Genomic DNA, 13,739 nt, shown 5'->3' with positions numbered 1-13,739 from the left:
GCTTTCCGATTTTGCGGCGCAAAACATTTCGCGCGCTGAAAATCTAGTCGAAGTTGGTCTTCTGAGTTCCCACGGTCTTTATATAACCACAAAACGTAAATAATCGACGGTATATATAGAATAAGCTATACAGGCCAATAAACCATCCATAAGTTCATGTCAGCAATTTTTCCATAAAGGTAATCTGAACGTGACGCATATCTTGACGACACTTGAAAGCGGCACGAAATAATATCTCAATAAACATAGTGAGAGTGTCGTAAGCAGTAGTAGTTGCAGACAACATTAAATTCACTATCCAAGACATGGGCAATTTTTTTATTATGTATACTTTCAATACTACTAGGGCCAGTATTATTGTAGTAAAAAAACAGTATTACCGTAAAGCTGTAGTAGTTGGAGGCTACAGTAAATTGACCATCACCAATGTTGATGCTTTATTGATATACACAGTTTCGGTAAAACTGTCCACATTATAGCACAGTAAGATAACCATTACGCATATACAAACTAAAGAAATATTGAATCGTCGCGTCGGCACATCACAGTCCCTGTAGGCGTCGAAGTCTCTACAATGAAATTACTTTTGAGCCGCTCTGATAGCGCCCACGCAACAATGATTGCTTGTATACCGTCAAATACTCATATTCTGCGGCCTAAAGCTCATGGCACGGTGGGAAAACGCGCGCGCGGAGAAAGCGAAATCTGCGCGATCGCTGCATTGAGGCTTCGTTCTATTACGCTCCATTTAGTTATACAAACACTACAGGAACATATTTCGCATAGTTTGCTCTCAGCGTTTACCTACCTTTCACGCAAGAAGCTGGTTCGGGAGACTTCATCGCGGCGACCGCGCGCAGTGGCGTTCACTGTACGTATTCGGTAAAGATAGCGTCTGTAAACAATTGTGTGCTTTCAGTTTGCACAAGATTATTATTTAGACGGTAAAAAACTTGTCTCGTTTCTAAAGTACTTGCAGAAATGTCCGGGAGAGTTCGCGCGTGGTGTTTTCAGTGAGTGCTGACAGCAAAACCTATGAGGAGCGCGTCACGTGATCCCTCATACTACGCCAGCGAGGCGCTTCCGATAGATGGCGACTCCGTAACTCCTCGCCGCCAATATTGCTTTGATGCTAATCGCATTACCGTCGACATTCATCATGAGAGAGATTTTGGGAAAATTAGCATTAGGAGATTTTTATGCAGCATTGCGTCCTTCTTTTTCTGCGATATCTTAAATGCTTTCAAAATTAAAGGTAACGTATCTAGCCGCAGCAAAAGCATGCTACAGAAAAGAACGTAATCTTCTGGCAAAAACGATTTTATATTTGCTTACGACGGCGATGGTATTAAAAGCGGAAGTGCGAAAACTTGTATCCAAAAGTCCACTGTTGCCGAAGTAAGAAATGTATGTTCATTACCGCCAGTAAACAAGCTTTGTGATGTTGAGCCAAAAACAGCGCATAAGTGCATAGTAAGACCCATCTGTTTATTACAGTCAGTACACAAGCTTTCTTATGTTGAACCGGAACAGTGCACTTGTGCTAAGTAATTTATTATTACATTTATTATTATTTATTTATTACAGTTAGTATATAAGCAATGCAATGCTGAGCAAGAAAGAGCGCACTAGTGCATAGTACGACTAATATGTCTATTATGGTCAGTACACAAACTTTGCAATGTTGAGCGAGAAACAGCGCACTAATGTATAGTAAGACCCATCTGTTTATGGCAGTCAGTACACAAGCTTCGCGATGTGGAGCCAGAAACAGCGCACTAGTGCATAGTAACTAAGACCCACCTGTTTATTAGTCAGTACACAAGCTTTGCTGTGTTGGACCAGAAACAGCCCACTAGTGCATAGTTACTAACACCCATCTGTTTATCAGTCAGTACACAAGCTTTGCAATGTTGAGCCAGAAACAGCTCGCTAGTGCATAGTAAGACAAATGTGTTTATTACGGTCAATACACAAGCTTTGCAATGTTGAGCGAGAAACAGCACACTAGTGCAAAGTAAGACTCCTCTCTTTATTACAGTCAGTTCACAAGTTTTGCAATGTTGAACCAGAAACAGCGCACAAGTGCATAGTAACGCCCATGTGTTTATTGCAGTGAGTACACAACCTTTGCAATGTTGAGCCAGAAACAGCGCACCATAGTGCATAGTTACTACGACCGATCTGTTTACAGTCCGTACACAAGCTCATCAACGTCGAGTCAGAAACAGCGCACTAGTGCATAGTAAGACCCATCTGTTTATTGCTGTCAGTACACAAGCTTTGCGATGTTGAGCCAGAAACAGCGCACTAGTACATAGTTACTAAGACCCATCTCTTTATTAGTGAGTACACAAGCTTTGGGATCTTAAGTCAGAAATAGTGCAATAGTGCATAGTAAGATCCATCTATTTATTGCAGTCAGTACACAAGCTTTGCGATGTTGAGGCAGAAACAGCGTACTAGTGCATGGTTACTAAGACCCATCTGTTTATTAGTCAGTACTCAAGCTTGGCGATGTTGAGCCAGAAACAGCGCACTAGTGCATAGTTACTAAGACCCATCAGCCTATGAGTCAGCACACAAGCTTTGCGATGTTGAGTCAGAAATAGCGCACTAGTGCATAGTAAGACCCATCTATTTATTGCACTCAGAACTCAAGCTTTGCGATGTTGAGCCAGAAACAGCGCACTAGTGCATAGATATTAAGACCCATCAGCTTATGAGTCAGTGCACAAGGTTTGGGATCTTAAGTCAGAAACAGCGCACTAGTGCATAGTAAGACCCCTCTATTTATTGCAACTACAAGCTTTGCGGTGTTGAGCCAGAAACAGCGCACTAATGCATAATTACTAAGACCCATTTGTTTATTCGTCATTACACAAGCTTGGCGATGTTGAGTCAGAAACAGCGCACTAGTGCATAGTAAGACCCATCAGTATATTGCAGTCAGTACACAAGCTTTGCTATGTTGGGCCAGAAACAGTACACTAGTGTAGCGTTGCACCCGAAGCCGGCCGACGGCGGCGCCAAGCGTCTGAGAGGACGACGCAGCGGGGTTGGCGGAGGCGCTTCTTCCGGGTGTGAGGCTCTGGCGAGGGTGGCGTTTATTCGACTTATATAACACTTCAAGGTCAGGTTGCATCATGCAACTGGTGGTAAGCAGGTGGCGTGCTCACACTTGATTTGCCTAATGAATTGATACAAACGCACAGACACGGAAGTCGCGGCTCCATCATGCGGACATTGCTGATAATCGTGTACCGAATGCTACATATAACACCAGAGGACAGCAGGACGCAAGACATCGTAAGACGCATCTGCTTATTACAGTCAGTACAAACGTTTTGCGGTGTTGAGACAGAAAAAGCACACGCATGCATATGAAGACCCATCTGTTTATTAAAGTCAGTGCACAAACTGCAATGTTCAGCCAGTAACAGCACGCCAGTGCATATAACGGAGCAGGTGGTAACACGCTCGTGCAGGCTGTTCTGGAATGAAACCGCAATTTATGCTACTGCTCCTAACGTCGCACAGATAAAAGTACACTGAAGGAATTGAGAATATCCCAAATGCAAGAGGCCGTTTGCAACAGCCGTAGCTCAGATTATATGTGGTTCTGGTAACGTGTACAGTCTGTAAAAAATCTTTAGAGCAAAAATTTACGATAAGGCATATATAGATGAAAAATAATGTTTAAAATATTTTTGTCTTGCATTCTGAGAGACCATGTGAGGCGTCCGCTGTCACTTGTGTGTCTAATATATTTCCTTTACATATGCAGTTGTCGCTGCGGAGACAGAAACTAAAAGTACTTCGAACAGTTCCGTGATTGAATCAGTTGAAGCGCTGGACAGAAGAACGGCACCGCACGTCACTGCAGGTTAGTTTTGTACGTTTTGCTTTTAAAAAACGTTACATGAAATGTTCGCTTCTCATACTTTATGTGTGAAACGACTGAACTTATGCAATAGCCGGTTAGCTTTGATCCCTGGTAAATATTGTTGGGATTAGACAAGGTGCAGACGTCAGTATGCGAATGGAAATGGCTTAAGCTAAGCAAGCAGAGTCCCGAGGTTTTATGAAATTAATTCCGAATCCTTTTTAGATTTCGAGACACGAAACGGTTGCATCACAATAACTATTGCGTTTTATTGAAACGACCCACCAGGTGCGGCATTTCTTTCTACCCTTGAGTATTAAATGCAGGGTGCATAGATGCTCTATAGTACCCTGAAGTAAATTGTATGAGTTGACAGGATTTTATCACGAGCACATTGTTTTACTTAGTGACGTTGACCGTTCTTACGGTACACAAATTTTTACTATGTCTGCTTTTTCAATGTCACTGCACGATGTCCGTATGGGCGATCTATCTTCACAGATTCCGCTCCCTCCATAAGCAGAGCTTGCTTCCTGCCTAAACAATTCTTGGTATTCCTTGTCGCAGCTCCCTGTACGTACAAACTGCTGCTTATAGTTCCCATTAATTTCAGGTCAGTGGATCACTTCAATTTCAAAATACACCAGCCACACGTTCGGCGCAAAGGACTACATATATTATATGACATACATGCCAGCGATGCTGCTACAGTTGCTCCAGTCCAGCACCGTCGGCACACGTGGGCTGCGGTACCTGACTTCCTGGAACTTGTTCCGAAATTTGGTGAATTTTACGCTGCCGGCTCGCCTTGGGGGCAGTGAACGTGCCGACTTGATCTGCTACAATGCCGTCAATCGGCCTATGCGACTGGCAATGACTAGCGGGTACTTGAACAAAGGTAGGTAGGCAACTAATTTTCATGTTATTTTCATGTTTCAAATGTCCATGTTTGCGCACAAGCAAACCTGAACATTTCACACACGGTGACCGCGGACATTCGCTGCCACAAACGCTGGCGTGAGGAGTAATTGCAGCAGCAGTGGGCAAAGTGACCTTCATGCTGTCTATCGCTTCAACGCCAACTGAGCGGTGAGAGCACAGCGCCCACAAAGCTTCGAGGCGCCGGCCCACCTAGACTGTGCCCTAAAAACAGATCGCTTTTAAGATAAGGGCACTACCGCTGAGTACCGCATGGTGGCAAGGTGGTAAGGGGAGCGTTCTCACATTCTTTCCTCACGACAGCTAGCGTTTTGAGACGCTGTCGATGACACGCTGCGCCTCTGGTCGCAGTGTCTGCTATCGCAGGCAGTGGCCGATTGCGTTGCTTGAGGAGGTGGCGCTCGAAGTACCGCTTGCATTGTGCGTACGCGTAAGGCATGGTGGTAAAGGGGAGCGCCCCCATAACAGAGTGCAATATGTGCCGCAAATAACCAACTCCAAATACGCGCTCAACGAAGTCTTGAATAGTAAGCGTAGTTGATTCTTCATAAATTTTTTCGTTACCGATTAGTAGCAAAAATTTCAGCCGCTCAATTTCAGGAATGTGCTAGTCAAACTTTGTGTTCAAAGAGCTAAGTGAAAGCGCATGAAAGAGGCTTAGCGATGGTTATCCTCAAATTTCTGCGTTGTCCTTGCCCAAAGCGTTAATTAAATGCGCAGACTAAGTTCGCATCATAACCGGAGTCAGCACGGGGGCACAGGCGCCTGCCTAATTCGCTTGCTTCGTGAATTCAGACAAACAACGTCGATTTCAAGAGATGGCTAGTTATCCTTGCTCGTAAAGGAAAGGGTCCACTAAAGTGTCAGCGCTAAAAAAAATGACCAACTCTTCCACTATCAGAAAATGGGGGTAAGCGAAGATTGTCCTGCGCGCATCTGACCTTGGTCACGGTTAAGTAGCCCACAGGTAACAGTGCCGCATTGCTTCGGCCTCCCGCTCCCTCAGCTCGAGATCGTCTTCTCGTTGCTGTAGGATTGCCTGGGATCGGGCGGCTTTAATGGCAGAGTTGGCGCACCGACGGTAAAACCAATCACGGGTGAGTTCTCGCCGCCGCTCGTCGAAGGCTGCCCGTTTTTCGGGGAAATGCGCCGCGCATGGCCGTCCCATCCTTTTTCCGAGAATGAACGGAAACAAGGCCAGCGCAGCACGCACGATGCCCAATCCTGCCCTTTTTCCTCCTCGGCGGAAGCGCAGCGGCTCTGATTGGTTGCGCGCGTGGAGTGAGCCTATGCAGTTGACATCCTTGATAATGGCTCACGCCTCGGCGCCGGTGTAGTTGTCAACTCTTCAAGCCACCCTGTACCGCAGCTGCTCTGCTCTGTAAGCAACTTGGCTTTTTTTCTTGCGCGACCATGACGTCATTTCCTAGCCAATACAAGCTTCGCTTGAAAAACAAGGCTTAGGCGCAGGCCAGTTGAAATGAATCGATCAATAAATATTGATTATGCGGGCACAATACTGTTCGCTCACTTGGACGAGACGGACCTCGCGAGCTTCGGCTGTCTTCCGGGCGCGGCTGGCGCGTGCTTTGGTGAGACAAGCTTCCCGCCCATCGGCACTCTCACAATCCCGGCGAGCACGCGCAGCGTCGATACGCTTGCAATTCCTGCTGCGGCGTCGACTGCTATCTTGCGACGGCGCGGCGTGTTGTCGTTGCGAACCACTCACACAAAATGAGCTACCCTGCCGCGCTAGTACTGCATTAAAGCCGGCACGGCATCTTCGCGCTGAACGAAAACAGCGCGCACGCGCCCTCAGACATGTCCCTATACTCAAGGCTCGAGCGAAGCCGTTCGCACTATCCAGCTATCCTCCGCCCCGAACTTGGCACTTCGCGCCTTCTGGAAGAAGGCACGGAAATTAGGCTGAACTGAATTCAGGAGTTTTGTGTTCCAAATCCACGATTTGATTATGAGGCATGCCGTAGTGGGCGACTACGAGTTAATTTTGACCACCAGGGGATCCTTAGCTTGCCAACAATGCACGGGACACGGGTGTTCTAGCATTTTGCTCCTATGGAAATGCGACTGGAAGGTTTTTGGTTTGCGTTTCCGCTTAACGGAACGTATATTCGATTTACATTCCGATGCTATCGTATCTTCAGGTTTTGTCTAAGTCGTACTTTACGAATTGTGTGAATTCTATTTTGACAAGGTCATTTAGTCGAATAATGCGATTGCGCTAGGCGGAAAGGCTATTGGAATGAGGAAGTATGCTGTGGTAACGGTAACGCCACCTGGCGGCCACGGCAAATCATACGCACCTCAAACGGCAGCTCGTAAAGGGTTTTCTTTCAGTTTTCACTTGGCATAGTTACGTTTTCTCCTACATTCGAATAACAATCCGAAGCTATCATGTCTGCAGTGCGTGCGTAGGTCGTACTTGCGTCAGAAATTGCGCTAATTTACTTTTAAACAATAATTTAGTTCAATAATGCAATTGCACAAGGCTACAAACATGACGAAGTATGCTGCTCTGCCACTCACGTGCGTGTGCGCGTGACGTACTTCGCTTGTGGTGGTGGTGGCATCAGCTCCGATGTACAACCACTTTCACATGGTCGAGTGGAGGCGGATTTTATTCCTCGGAATTTCTGTACAAAAACGCACACATTTGCTTGATTTTCCTGACGCAAACGCCCGAATTTAAATGTAAAACATTGCACGGAGCTGCTTTACTTATGCACACTGTCTGAAACTAAGTTCTAGTGCGGTTCAAAGTTTTGTTACAATTGGCTTTTAATTGTGATGTGCTGCATTGACTAGGGGCCCTGTCATATGACCTATTCAAATCCGCTTTTATTTCGCTCTTCTGACGTCTAATTTAGGTAACTCCCAACGCATACTTCGGGCAATGAATAGCAGCATTGTTTGAACTAGCCAACAAAACGCTGTCCTCGTTTATAGGGGGTCACTTTTGTTTGATTTCCCAGCGAATAACATTGCCTTATTTTAAAATTCTTCTCGGCTAACTGGCTGACCAGAGGCGAGGAGCATGCAGAAGTGGAGAGGGTTTCGGGGGGACCGAGCTAGCGCAGTGAAAGACAAATTGATGAGGAGGATGCTGTCAGCGCCTGCGATTGGCCCGCTTCTTCTTGCTGAGCTTTGGGTGCATGGCAAAACATCCCAGCAGCATGCAACGGAAGGGCAAAAATACAGCTAAAATGAACCCTCAGCGCAGAAAATTTGGCAGAGCGATGTCGCGTACTTGCTGCTAGACGTCGACAACGTTATACTGGCACACTGAAATTCTTAGTATACGCAAATATATCCATGCGCCCTGGCAGCTCTGAGCAGCCAGCCCCAGAGCCATCGGTGTGCCGCCATCTTATATTCATTTGTGAATGTGGCAGCCTCCGGCTGTTGCGCAAAAAAGAATTGAGTTTTGTTCGTCATATTAATGAATCTCTATGCGTACACATAACTTTCACATGCTGAGTTTTCACCGTTTTGTGACATCGCATGACAGATAGGCAAAGAGGCCGCCACCCGAAAACTTTTCACCAATTGCGGACGGTTGATGGCGAAAAAGGCGTAGCATTTGAAATGATTATTTTTCTTTTGTTCAGTCTAATTATGCGTGATACGTACAGTCGCGGACAGAATAAAATGGACCACGGCATCTCCGAAAACGCTCAATTGCCGAGCAGCCTGTAGGAGTAACCAGTAAAACTGCCCACGACAATGTTGTTAGCATATTCTAGTCGAGGTACAAAATGCAAATACCAGATTGCGTTATGAGGTTGCGGAGATATTCAGCTTTTTCTTAGATTACATGGTCCGTAATATTCTGTCCGTGACTGTACGTACAGGTTATATCTGATGAGGAGGTTTTGCGGTTTTCCTGACGTCGCGTAACATGCAGTGCGCCTAGAATTTGTATACAGCGGCACTGCCCCCAAAACCGGCGTCAGAAGCATCGCAAATTACAGGCGCGGCGGCAGGAGTAGGCTGGCAGGCAGGCGGCAAAGCCTCGGTGACCTGCTCCTGTATAACCTGTCGGATGGTCGGAGTCAGATTCAGCGTAGGCGCTTGAGAGTCTGGGAAGAACGAGAGCACAAGCTCCTTGATCTGTGCCAGGAGCGCCATGTCGTCGCTGCCGATGGTCAACGTGGAGAGGGAATTGTCTGTGGTCGTCTGCCGCCGAGATAAAACGCATTGATTACGTAGTTCGTCGGAGCTCTGGCACAGGCTCATTTGTTTAGACACCGTGCGCGGGTCCTCAGCCAGCAACATCTGAAAGGCGGCGTCGTCGATGCCTTTCATGGTGTCCTTGAGCATGTCTTGCAGAATTTTAAAAGGATTCATGCGCTCGCTCAAGCCAATCATGTCTTCGATATAGCTCGTGAAGCTCTCGCCCTGCTGCTGTGACCGCCCCTGTAGACGCTGTTTAGCGCGAAGCTTGCGCACTGCGAGACGACCGAACACTTCCGCGAAGCTCATCGTGAAAGTAGTCGAAGTGGCAAAGCGAGACACGTGGTTGCGAAACCAGAGGTTTACGGCGTCTGTTAGGTAGAACAGGACGTTGTGTAGCTTCGTAGAATCGTCGCGCTTGTGCGTGCTCACGCTTTCAAGTGACGACAGCCAGTGTTCTACGTCATCGTCATTGGAACCAGTAAAAAAGGCAGGATAGCGCTAGCGCAGCCCGCTCGACACGATGACCGACAAAGATTGGGCCGTGCCTTGCTGTGTGACGTCATCAGACATTGTCAGAGCGGCGGTGGGATAGGCCCGGCTTCTGAGCTCCAGGTTTAAAGAGGGTATCCCGCAGCTCCACCACTTAAATAAGGGGATTTATTGGCGGCAAGCGACGAAAACCAACGCACTCCCCAGGGAACTATCGTCTCTCGGCGCCAACAGCTCGTGATCCGCGCTTGCGTCGCACATCTATGATAGTGCCCCTCTACTCTTTGCTTCGTGTTCTCCTTCATTAGAGTTGGTTCAGAGCAGGAACACAGGACGAGGTAGAATAAGTTTGGCATGCGACTCGCTTTCTTTCGAAGCACACTCAAAGGAGACAGACCAATGCAAGATCTCCGGCTGCAATGGAATCGCACAGTGATGCAAAGCGAATGAAATGTACACATATGGTTCACGTATGGTGAGAGCTGTCGACAAATTCGAAATGAACCTATAGGTGGCTTGGGGTGAAGCCCAATTCGTTTTCTACCTGCGGTTTCCGCCTTATTACTGAAAAAAATTCTACAAGGTATTCTTTTCTTTGATTATGCTTATTCATTACGCGTATTGCTCATGTATATGGAAAATAGTCAGTTATCTGTATGTGCCGTCAATTATGAGCTAATGAACACTGTCGCGCAACTATCTTGCAGGGAATTTAGATTAGATTATGGGGTTTTACGTGCCAAAACCACTTTCTGATTATGAGGCACGCCGTAGTGGAGGACTCCGGAAATTTCGACTACCTGGGGTTCTTTAACGTGCATCTAAATCTAAGTACACGGGTGTTTTCGCATTGCGCGCCCATCGAAATGCGGCCGCCGTGGCCGGGATTCGATCCCGCGACCTCGTGCTCAGCAGCCTAACACCGCAGCCACTGAGCAACCGCGGCGGGTATATCTTGCAGAAAAATGCATTAAACATTGTCACATGCAATGTTCATTCCACAACGCTGACAATAGTTGTGCGTAATTTCCAACAGACGCACCTCTTGCAAATAAGAGAGAAGGCGCTTCGTGAAGTGGCAACAAATATAATGATACTCTTGCATAACCTCTGTCCTCTGGGTCGTGACCAGCACGACGTCTTCGGGACAGTCATTATCCCGCTGACGTCAATGCCCTGCTCTAAATGTCCTGGCTAAACCACCGTCACCCGCCTAGCTCTGGAGAAGATGCGGCTTTGACACTCATTAGTCTGTAAATCAATTGTTATAAAATACCCTAGCGTCAGCCACTGAGTTCCACAGAAGATGCCTGTTTGACAGTAATTTATTTGGCTATAAACAGTTATAAAAAGTATCAGTATTCTAAGCGATTACATGGTTCGGCTTTGAGCCATTATTTGGTTGGGCTAAGGAATACTGCTTCCAGTAGTAATGTATTTGTGTTTCGTTTTGTTAGCTACAACCTGACTGATATAGAGAGTTTGGGGGACAACTGTTATCAAAAATGTATCTGGCGATTGGTTTGTGGTATCAATGATTACGTACTCCCCAGCTATCGTAGTTACGGTATTCTTCATACAGCGGTCATTGGCCCAATGTTGCCATTGGTGATGGCAGCAATAACCCCAGCGCTGGCCCTATACTGCAATACTTGTACATTGGCTGTTGCAATGACACGACGTCCAACCAATCGTGGCTGTAACACTGAGCCGCCAAAGGATGTCGTAGAATTTCGCCAGACTGCTAACACGCAGCCAGTCCTTGTACAATTTCTTGCTAGCATTGGGTCACGCTTGATTGAATGCCAGTGCGCTGCTTGGGTCATGTCTCGAAAGAATAATGTCCAATTATTTTGCTCGCGTTTCGTTTCTTTAATCTTTTGAGCTTCCTAATGTTTTGTCAAGAACGCTAAGACAGCTGACGCGCGAGTGCAATTCACGGTCTGAAAGTACCGGCAGGGTAGCATTCAAAAGAATGCACGTAAAATATAAAACGTTTTTTTTTTTCGTTGCAGACAAGCTGAAAAGAGTGCATATTTATATTACTGTGTTTTATTGACCCTCGTTTCTGCTACCTCACATGTCATTATATTCATCTATCTAGCGCAAATTGTTGCGATTGAAATAGTTTCTCCCTTTCTTTCCTTCTCAACCGACAGTGGCTTACGGGAAGACAATAGAAGAAGCGCATGAGATGGTCACCAATATCCACAAGGCCTTGAAAGAGGCTTTTGAATCGTCCAGCTGGATAACAGGGAGCACGCGAGAGGAAGCACTGAAGAAGTTGAGCAAGATGAGGAAGTCCGTCGGCGGAGTGGCCCCGCTGAAGAGCGAAGTCTTTGCGGACAAATTCTACAGTGAGTGTTTTGTGATAGGTTTGTGCAAAACGTGCACTAGATCACATTCAGAACGAAACTGGCTTGAATCGCGCGGATTTTCGAAGATTAGCGAAATGCTTTGATCGCGCTACCGTGGCTAGATGGGGGCGGTGGAAGCAAAGCACGGGTCGGCGTCCGCGACGCGTGTGGCTCTTCGTTCGTAAACGTCACCAGCGACGACAAGGATGTGAGCGGTCCCTCAGATGCTTCCACGTGTAGTGTGGAATAACTGGACTTGCTGAATGAAGAAAAGCTGCCATCCGAGTTGTGGTGAGGTAGCCTTGTCGCGGAAGCCCCCAAACGTATTTCATTTGCCTGGCCAAAATGGCAACAGTGTATACCTTTAAGAAGTCGCAGCTTCAATCGAACGCCAAAGCATTGATTGCGATAGCAAATTAGTGGTTTTATAGAGCGTGTAAACTTGTAAGCATCACAATACTAACCAAATTAACAAGCATATCGTCACGTGTGCACAAGCAAATATCAGCACATTACACTCGATGACCGCAGAAAGTCACTGTCATAACGCTGCAGTGAGGAAGCGCGGCAGCAGCAGCGAGCAAATTGACCTCCGTGCTGCGTCTCGCATCAACGCGAACTAAGCCTCGAAAACACAGTTCGCGGCGGACTCTGTCCCAGTCGCAGATTGCATTGCAAGTACAGCGGCCCCCTTTCTTACCCCCCCCCCCCGAGCCTTGCGAACGATGGAAGACGGCGCGATTCCTCCCCGTTTGCCGTCCTTTCGTGCGTGAGATTGAGCCCCGATCGCCGGTTCACTCTCGCACGCTTTCCCTCGCACATAAAGCACACAGAGCGCGGCGACGATTTTGTCGCCCTTTTATGATGTTAAAAACATTGAGAGCCTAATTCACCACATAAACAAAATGAGCGCGAGTTCAGGGTTCAAAAAAAAACTTGCCCCCTGCGACCTCCAGGGAAACAAGATGCCGAGAGTTCGACAACAAGCTGTATAGCACAATATGAATTGGAATATCGCGGTGTGAAAAATCACGCGTTCAATGCAAGTATGAGTATCTGCACTAGCTTTCATTGAGCCAAGCCTCCTATCAAAGGAGAAAGAAAGTTATGAGGCCAAATATCATGGCCGCTATGAAGCTTGCGAGGCACACCACACAGCTACAGCGAGAGGAAGTAAAATTAAAAAGCTGGAGCATTGAGCTTGAGAGGATGGAGCAAATCAACACTTTTCTATCAGCTCCAAGCTCAGAGGATAAGCTCTCCGTACTCCCCAATGCAGCGGTGACTGTAGTGTGCTTTAAAGCGTCAAAAATACGCCCAAGGCATGAAATATCGTGCTGAGTGGTTCTTGGAAGGAATTGCAATTAAAATCAAGGGCCCCAAATTGTACAAACGCATTCGGAAAAATAATATGGCTCATGCGCGCAAAAGCTGCCTGCGTAAACAGTCGATACCTTATAAAACTAACTACCTTTGGGTTTAATGAGCAAATATTCGCCAGAATCAGAGAGAAGGAGGACGACATGGCTGAATTCAAGAGGCTCGGGGGGATCCTAATAGATTAAATTAAAAATCTGGTACCATATACACTATCCCTTCGCAATAGGGACAAACATGCAGACACGGCCTAGCTGTAATGTTTCATCCGTACTTTGGTCAACTTGAGCAAATACTCTGGGCCTTTGGTTCTCACGGCAATGTTAAAACGGACATCCTATCTAAAATTGTTGTAGACTCGACCGTAGCTGTCACGACAGATCCGGCAGCGTGGAACAGAAGTATGTGGCGAGCTTTGGCATAATGGAAGCTGCTCAGAAAACGGTGTTCAAAATGCAGAACCTTCCGCATTTAGTCAAATGTGTCCAAAACTC

General features: G+C 46.8%; 1 protein-coding gene across 8 annotated transcripts in view; it reads left to right on the top strand.

The window, feature by feature from the left end:
* LOC135902706 (neprilysin-1-like) overlaps positions 1-13,739 on the top strand; it is a 76,462-nt gene that overhangs the window by 23,566 nt on the left and 39,157 nt on the right. For all 8 annotated transcript variants that reach the window (XM_070533734.1, XM_070533730.1, XM_070533731.1 and 5 more), the window contains 3 exons: positions 3,788-3,886; positions 4,500-4,784; positions 11,671-11,868. In XM_070533734.1, the coding sequence (XP_070389835.1) occupies positions 3,788-3,886; positions 4,500-4,784; positions 11,671-11,868 (582 nt within the window). The remainder of the gene's footprint in view (positions 1-3,787; positions 3,887-4,499; positions 4,785-11,670; positions 11,869-13,739) is intronic.

This window comes from Dermacentor albipictus, chromosome 2 (genome assembly GCF_038994185.2).
Source record: "Dermacentor albipictus isolate Rhodes 1998 colony chromosome 2, USDA_Dalb.pri_finalv2, whole genome shotgun sequence".
NCBI lineage: Eukaryota > Metazoa > Arthropoda > Arachnida > Ixodida > Ixodidae > Dermacentor > Dermacentor albipictus.
This window is presented reverse-complemented; position numbering and strand designations above follow the sequence as displayed.